This window comes from Engraulis encrasicolus, chromosome 4 (assembly GCF_034702125.1).
Source record: "Engraulis encrasicolus isolate BLACKSEA-1 chromosome 4, IST_EnEncr_1.0, whole genome shotgun sequence".
NCBI lineage: Eukaryota > Metazoa > Chordata > Actinopteri > Clupeiformes > Engraulidae > Engraulis > Engraulis encrasicolus.
The window spans coordinates 11,007,110-11,015,838 of NC_085860.1; the positions used below are offsets into that span (position 1 = coordinate 11,007,110).

The following is an 8,729-nucleotide window of genomic DNA, read 5'->3' on the forward strand; positions in this document are numbered from 1 at the left end:
CTTTTGGAAGCTTTGTCAGAGTTGACTTATGGGGTGGTTATTAGACAACATTAGCCTACTTTTGTTACAGTATGGGGAAAAAACACAATATATGTATTTTCTCAACAACAGGCTAATAATAGGCTTTATTATCCCACCTGGACAATGACTAAATTGATTCTCAAGTTCACCTCTCCAGATGTCTCTTTTTTATTAGCCTATTCAATTTCAACTATGGACTGAACGGAAAGCGCAACAAATCACTAACGTTGCATGAACATAAGGAATAGCCCGCTCCGTCTTGGGTCAGTGAGACGCCTGTCCTGTCCTGGGTGGTGATGGCGCCCCCCAGTGGCGTCTTTGGCCACTGCGCTGAGGTAACCGCGGCTGGGCTGGTGGCGCAACTGCTGACCGGCACGTTGCCAATACTCCTTCTGTAGTACTGCGGGCTCAGGCCGTAAATCTGACTGTTCAATTTTTAGTATGAGCATGCCGGTAAGTGGATGCCTTGTTCTCAACAGACAGAAAGAAATAAAGAACAGAGGGACAGCCAGTTGCCAAATATGCACAGAAGCGCAAACGCACGCGCACACACACAAAGGGAGAGAGAGAGAGAGAGAGAGAGAGAGAGAGAGAGAGAGAGAGAGAGAGAGAGAGAAATAATTTGAATGAAATAAATAAATGAAAAATCAATTTATTTGACATACACTTTCATTGCATTATTTTCAATCAAGTTTAAGTAGATCTAGTGGTGTTTTTTGGAATTATTCTGAACAACAGTAGACTGGGCAAGTCAACAAAATCAAGTCTCTCTTCAGATTTGGTCCGGATTCTCCACAGAATCTTGTATTTCTCTTCTCCAAAGTGTCTACCAAGTAACTGTTTTGATCCACATATAAAATGTTGATTGCTTTTTAATACCTCCCCGTCGTGTAATCACATTCCCATATCAAGTCTATGCAATACAGACAAATACATCTCCTCACTCTCACATCATCGCACCATGATAAATAACATCTTGTGAAAAGCTTCATTTACTTTGTTTTTCGGTAAAGGAGGGAAAAAAGGGAATAGCATTTGTCTAAAAAAAGGTATATAAATTAAATTAAAGCCTCCTGTGTTAAAAAGAAGTTGTACTCTATTTTTGAAAGAGTTCAAAACTGGCTGTGATGTCAGAAGAAAACTGTACAGAAAAGGCAATGCTTCCGACTCTAACACTGAAGTGAGTTGTAATGTTTTTGGGTTCAGGCAAGGGGTTTTAGGCTCTACACAGAGCATAGAGACGGCAGGTCGCCCCTGCAGCTGTGCAGGTGCAGCAACCATTTCTCCTGGTGCTCCTTCAATGTTCAAACTCTGACACATACAGGTCCCATTTCTTGGCAAAGCATCGCCCGTCTGTCAGTCTTGTTTATTTGGCAAGAGTATACAATTGTTTTTTCTTTTTCTTTGTCCTTGTCCAAGGGTTTATTAATCCTTCTTCTCTGTAGGTGTGTTGGTATGTCTGGCCACATCATAGTCCTGTTTGCTCCCCATGTCTTTGTGATGTCGCTGTTCCTCTTGAACAAACATGCAGGACTGGACTGGCCATCTGGAATAACGGGCATTTCTTGGTGGGCCCCGCACCCTTGTGGGCCCCTATTTTCAGAATCTTTTTAAACATGTCTGAAAATAGGGGCCCACGAGGGTGCGGGGCCCACCGGTGAGTCAGTTCTGCGCTGCTAATTATTAGGGGCCCTTTCAAGCCAAAAGTGCCCGGGCCCTATTTCTCCCCCAGTCTAGCCCTGCCAACACTCCCAACAAACTCTCGCCTCCCCAGGAAGAGTTTAGTCCAATGGCCAGATGACCACACAGAATATCCATTCTCCTCCTCCATTCTCCTCGTCCTTCTCTGCAGACGGGTGCACCCATCATCATTTCTTGGAGAGGAATTTCATTTTACTCCCTGTGATGTTGAGGGGATAATACAAGTGGTTAGTACTCTGAATGCTCTGAAATGAATATGAAAAGGATTGATTTAGTGTTTGCAGCCAGTCTGTTCTCACCTAAGCCTTTCAGGAACTTGTTGACGCCGCGGTTCTCACTCCAGGGCAGTGAGTCCAGGTAGTCTTGGGCCCGAATCTCAAACAGACCTACACACAAGACAAATGACACCACACCAAAGGAATTCAAAGTATTGTCAGGTAGCGCATTAGTATAGACAGGACACTAACAAGTTCAGACCACACGGGGGCAATGCTTAACTTTTGAGTCACCTGGGCCTACTTAAGGGTCAAAGGTCAGAGGCTCAAGAGAGCCACTTGGAGACCTGGAGTGCGTTTTAATATGCGACCTTGCCTCCTCCACTTGCGCTTGTCTCCTCGTCCCGCCTCCTGGCCCCTCCTCCGTGGGGAAAACGATAAAGTTTCCCAGCTGTCAGCCTAGCCACAACAACTTTTGAGGGACTGTTTTTCATTCACCATCCCAATTGCAAATGAGAAAAAGACTCTACAATTGAGCCTTTGCAAGATATTGAAATATAATGCTGTTGTCAGTGATGTCATCATGACGAGAAGCAAGTGGAGGAGGCAAGTGGAGGAGGCAAGGTCGCATATTGCAACGCATTCCTGGGGAATAGGTGAGCACTTGATGAAGCGCTAGATGAGGCCTTTGGGTTGGCACTGGGGCTAGCCTGCTCAAGAGCAAGTGTTTAGAGACTGGCCGTGTGTCTTTGAACTTGTACTGTAGCACTACAGGCCTTTGTGGATTTATCTACCCTGATGGAATTGTACTGGGAACTCCTATGTATATGTCTGGGAGTTTTCTCCCACTGTGTGAACTTTGGAGGAGAGCCAGAAGGAGGTCGGCTCAAGGCTGTGCTCGCCTGTCAAGGAAGACGCCCTGCTTGCGTTCACCCTGGGGACCAAGGTAAGCCCAGTGCCCCAATCATACACCCAACATTAGCGTCGTACATTCCAACTGACACGTCAATGCACACGTAGTGTTAGGATTTAGACAGGGGGGATCTAACTTCCTAACAGTAACAATGTAGGACCCTGGCGCCAAGTAAAGACTTCATACAACTTGTGATTTTTCGCACACCTCAGCTTTTCTGACCAGAAGAACTTTTGACAACATGGTAGGACTTACATCATAACAGAAAAACAGAGCTGGATAAAGAATCACAACACACACACACACACACACACACACACACACACACACACACACGCACGCACACACAGGTGCACACACAGGTGCACACAGAGGTGCACACACAGGTGCACACACACACACACACACACACACACACACACACACACACACACACACACACACACACACACACACACAGGTACACACACACACACACAGGTACACACACACACACACACAGACACACACCCTGGTTCTCACCTTTCAGGCCTTGGCGTCGCTGCTCCCTCTCCTGCAGGAAGCCGGCGAACATCTGAGTCTCCATGAACACCTCCAGGAACCGCCGCAGACTCTTAGAGGTGACAGCCTGGCAAAACACACACACACATACACGCAAACACATGCACACACACACACGTTCATGTGAGAAAGTGCACACGCACACACACATACACGCACACACTCACACACACACACGTTCATGTGAGAAAGTGCACACACACACGCACACACATGTTCACGTGAGAAAGTGCACACACACGTCTTTGTTTATATAGTGCTTGTGTGCGCTGGAAACGTAATCATAACATAGCCTAATTTCTTTTTTTTTTGTCTCTTACGACTTTTATTTTACAGGACAGTGTGAGAGGTGGACAGGAAGCGAATTTGGAGAGAGACGGGAAGGGGTCAGTAAAGGAGCATGGCCGGGAATCGAACCTGGGTCAGCCACATGGCAGGCGAGTGCCCTACCGGTTGGCCACGGCAGGGCCTACATAGCCTAATTTCATAGCATCAAGACCTAGCCTACTAGCGCAGAAAGGCTGTAGTTCTACCTTGCGGAAGGCCTCCCGCTGGAAGGAGGAGGGGGTGGGGGAGGGGCAGGAGGAGGGCGAGGTGGAGTCGTCATCACCACCCCCACCCCCACCGCCGCCGCCACCGCCCATGAAGAGCGGGTAGTGGCCCACGATCTCCACGAAGAAACGGACAAAGGCCTCCGACACCACCGTGCTCAACGAGTTGGACTCTGTGAGAGGGAACAAACACCATGAGGGATATTACATTATATTACATTACATAACATTACATTACATTACATGACATTACATTACATTACATTACATTACATTACATGACATTACATTACATTACATTACATGACATTATATTACATTTAGCATGTGCTTTTAGCCAATGAGGACGTATTACAAAGCAAGGACAGAGTGTGGGTGAATACAGACTACAGGAGTATACAAGTAGTGTAGAGCAAATAAAGTGGAGTAATATACATAATATACTTAATTACAGCACATCTAGAATATAACGGCCACTGGGCCAATCCATGCAACCTACAGAACAGGGTGACTTATTACAGTGTAGGTGACAGACACCACCTAAGATTGTGAGTCATTGTGAATCCAAAGTTGCTCTCATCTCACCGCTGGGCAGGTCTGCTCTGTCAAACGCCAGCTCCTTCCTCTTGTCCAGAACGTGTTCTAGAGCAGCCTGGAGCTTATGGGGCAGGATGGAGTCCTCATCGTCCAGCTGGAGGAGAAACACACAGCACAATACTCATCACAATACTCAGCATGTCCACATAGAGTAGGAACATAGCACAATACTCGGCATATCATTTCATGTATGAACAGCGTGATTTTCACAGTCATAATGAATACTTAGAATTTGATGGTGGTGGTAAGTAAGTATTCATGAAAAGGGTAACACTTGTGAATGGGCAGCATGAATTCTGGAAATAAACTATTACAAATATTGCACAGAGCACCTTTATAGCATTCAATGAAATAGTTTTTGCACAAGGGTATATTGGCTGGTGTGTGGGGGTCAATGGGCAGAAGTACATGTTGTGTTGTATTGTATTGTATTATATTGTATTATACAGTATAATGGGCAGTAGTGCTCTGTGTGTGTGTGTGTGTGTGTGTGTGTGTGTGTGTGTGTGTGTGTGTGTGTGTGTGTGTGTGTGTGTGTGTGTGTGTGTGTGTGTGTGTGTGTGTGTGTGTGTACTGTACCTGTCTGAGGAAGCGGCTGTTGCCAAGGTCGACTACCAGAACCTGGTGAAGAGAGATGAAAGGAAGTGTGATGTCATTTCCTGTAAAGGGTGATAATCTCAGCTCTCTCTCCCTCAGAGGGAAGTATTGTTGGACTGAGGAAAACGGGTCAAGGCACTATGCCGGCACTCTACCACTTTCACACACTGTGCCACGTTTACACACACACATGCACACACACGCGCACAGACACACACACACACACACACACACACACACACACACACACACACACACACACACACACACACACACACACACACACACACACACACACACACACACACACACACAAACAGACGCATGCGCGACAAAGGCCACCAAAACAAACTGCAGTTCATGAGAACGTTCAGCTTTTTTTGTGACTTTTTTACAGATTGCTGTGTCTGGCCGTGGCCAATAATAGTCAACATTTCCTTCCCTGTTCTCCTCAGTTTCCACCCGATCCTTCTGGAGCAGGTGGAACTAAAATGGCCTTCCTGTGGAGCAAGTTACATCACGTGTAGTTGCCAAGGAGACCTAACTACACAGTACACACCATAATAATAAAAACAACTTAATGACTTACAGAGGAGGAAAATTACATGTGCTTCCTATTAAATAATGTTAATCACAAAACCACATCATGAAATACCATGTGTCGATGCTAGAAGTAATATACAGATGTCAGATAGATCTTTGAACTTGCACCATATCATCACACTGTCCTATTGTATATAAGAAATAAATGCCTTCATATATATTGTACTATACAATGTACTATTGTACAATGGAGTTGGCGGAGGAAGAGGAGGAGGAAGAGGAAGAGTAGGAGATGGTGGAGGAGGAGGTGGTGGTGGCGGTGGCGTTGGAGGTGGCGGTGGCTGAGGCTGGAGCAAGCGGTGGGGATCTCACTTCCTCTAGGCCTCACCTCTTTGAGGACAGGCAGCTGTGTGTGTGCGTGCGTGTGTGTGTGTGTGTGTGTGTGTGCGTGCGTGCGTGCGTGCGTGCGTGCGTGCGTGCGTGCGTGCGTGCGCGTGCGCGCGCGCGCGCGCGTGTGTGTATCTCCTCACCTCCTCGATGGGCAGTTCTTTGAGGCGGGGCAGTGAGCCGGACAGCAGTCCCACTATGAAGGGTGTGGGGGTGCAGACGATGTCCATCATGGCGGGCGGCAGCACGGGGATGTAGGTATGTTGCCAGGTGAAGGGGTACAGCAGCGCCACCACCGCATGGCAACACTGGGACAGCGTGCTGGAACACAATCAAAGGCACACGAGGGGCACTGTCATCATCCTGCAATATTGGCAACCCCTGTCTGTGTGAAATGGGATTTCTCTCTCTCTCTCTCTCTCTCTCTCTCTCTCTCTCTCTCTCTCTCTCTCTCTCTCTCTCTCTCTCTCTCTCTCTCTCGCTCTCTCTCTCCCTTTCATGTTTTTTTTTTCCTGTTGAAAGGAAATTGTTTTTGTCTCTGCCATGAAGTGAAAGGGAGCCCAGAGGTTTAATTAAATCTCTGACTGTGTCTCTAATGGGTTTACAGCACACCCACCAGTTGCTTTCAATGTGCAATTGGCCCATTTCACCACTGGGTGGCGTGTGGATGCCGTATCGCCAAATGCTTCAGATTATGGCTGTAAGGTTGACTCTTGGAAAAGCTGAAAGACTTTGTTCAAATGAAATCAAAACAACAGACTTCTGTAATACCTTTTGACTTTTGACAGACTGAGCCTGATAACCTTTCAATGTCAATTAGCTGTTACTAGAATCGTATTGACCAAGTCGTAATGTATTACTGAAGGCCCTGTGCACTGTCATAGCGGTGTAGTGCTATGGTGCTTACGTTTTTTCAGCGACTATTACAGCGTTCCACTGGTGGAACAGTGTGCGTTAGGGGTCTATGACTAAGTATAAGTACACAGTCCGTTATTTGACTTGAAGTGATTTTGCACGTGACAGCCAGGAGGGGGCAGTGTATTGCAGGCGTCTACTGTACTGCACGGCTGCCTATGTGCAGAGTATGCTGCGTCTCTGGTTTCCAGTCTGCATCTGGATTCTTGCAGCTTTTTCCAAAGAGAAAAAGATTGTTCCCAAGGCAACCATATAACACACCACATTTCCACAACTCTCTCCGCTGCAAAACGGTTCCATGTATAGTCCTCTGCTCTCCTCTCCTCTTCTCTCCTCTCCTCTGTTGTGCTGTCGGTCTTTTCCTCCTCTCTCCTCCTCTCTCCGCTTCTATCTTTCTCACATTCTTAGCAGCACCATGACAGGGGTGCCGGGAAGAAGGATATATATTTTCTTCCTCCTAGTCCCAGTCTAATCCCCCTTTCTAAGAGCACCAACCGTTTGGCTCTGTAACCCCCCACACAAAACCCCCGCTCCGCACTGAAGCTGTCTTAGGAATTCTGCCATGTCAAACTGCAGCACGAGCCCCAGAGAAGAAAAACACATCTGCTGCCATAAATATGACAACCGGGAAGGCCAAGAGAAGAGCACATAGGAGCTCTCATGACGAGGCAAATCTTGGTGAAGATTTTAGGGTTTTAAACAGTGACAGTCACCTGAGCTGGTCTGCCGTGAAGATGACCCTGCTCTTCAGCAGGTGACAGATGTATAGTGTTTCTGTTTTTCCTCCTCAACATTGTGAGGGACAGTGACGTGCTGTCAAGTTTATGGCTGGTGAGGCACTGACTTTTCCTATATCAGATTTTCAAATATAGCCTATAATACTACAGCTACAGTATTAGTAAATATTTGCCAGATAGGCCCACTGATAAGTTTCATATGTCATAGCTTTCTTAACATGAGGTAGGCCTACATATTAAAACATGCTGCATTTCCGTAGAGAAAATGCTATTAGATCTCTCTCTCACACTCTCTCTCACACACACACACAGACACACACACACACAGACACACACACACGCACACACACACACACACACACACACACACACACACACACACACACACACACACACACAGTGGGCGTACCATAGCTGAGGCCTGATGAAGCACTAAATGGGCCAGAGTCCTGTCAATGCGTCCTACCTGTCGAGCTGTGCTCTACTGTACTCTTCTCCCTACTTTAATGTCGCCGTCTGCACTGTCCTGGCTCAAATAAAGGCATGAAAGTCGCCCCAAACAAATCATAGCCATCGTCATATAATAACGAAACAGCTAGTGACGGACCTGAGCTTGTCGGCGGTGAAGATGACTCGTCGCTCCAGCAGGAGGGAGGCGAAGACCCGCAGGAGGAGGCGCAGGCTGAGCGAGGAGAAGAGGCACTCGAAGTCCACATGCTCCAGACGGGAGTCCGACGGCCGACACAGCTCAATGACCTGAGGGGAAGAGGAGGAGGAGGAGGAGGGGGTGAGGAGGAGGAGGGGGATGAGGAGGAGGAAGAGGAGGAGGATGAAGAAGAGGATGATGATGACGAGGAGGAAGAGGATGATGAGAGTGAGGAAGAGGATGAGGAAGACAAGTAAGAGGAGGAGGATGAGGAAAATGAGGAGGAGGAATGTCTGTGTGTGTGTGTGTGTGTGTGTGTGTGTGTGTGTGTGTGTGTGTGTGTGT

General features: G+C 47.3%; 1 protein-coding gene across 2 annotated transcripts in view; it reads right to left on the reverse strand.

Moving 5' to 3' along the window:
- Nucleotides 1-1,660: 1,660 nt before the first annotated feature.
- si:dkey-82f1.1 (DENN domain-containing protein 2A) overlaps nt 1,661-8,729 on the reverse strand; it is a 54,931-nt gene continuing 47,862 nt past the window's right edge. For both annotated transcript variants that reach the window (XM_063196674.1, XM_063196673.1), the window contains exons 14-21: nt 8,346-8,494; nt 6,230-6,407; nt 5,139-5,180; nt 4,548-4,653; nt 3,945-4,135; nt 3,373-3,478; nt 2,022-2,108; nt 1,661-1,921 (exon numbers count right to left, since the gene is read on the reverse strand). In XM_063196674.1, coding sequence (XP_063052744.1) covers nt 1,890-1,921; nt 2,022-2,108; nt 3,373-3,478; nt 3,945-4,135; nt 4,548-4,653; nt 5,139-5,180; nt 6,230-6,407; nt 8,346-8,494 — 891 coding nt within the window. In that variant the 3' untranslated portion in view covers nt 1,661-1,889. The remainder of the gene's footprint in view (nt 1,922-2,021; nt 2,109-3,372; nt 3,479-3,944; nt 4,136-4,547; nt 4,654-5,138; nt 5,181-6,229; nt 6,408-8,345; nt 8,495-8,729) is intronic.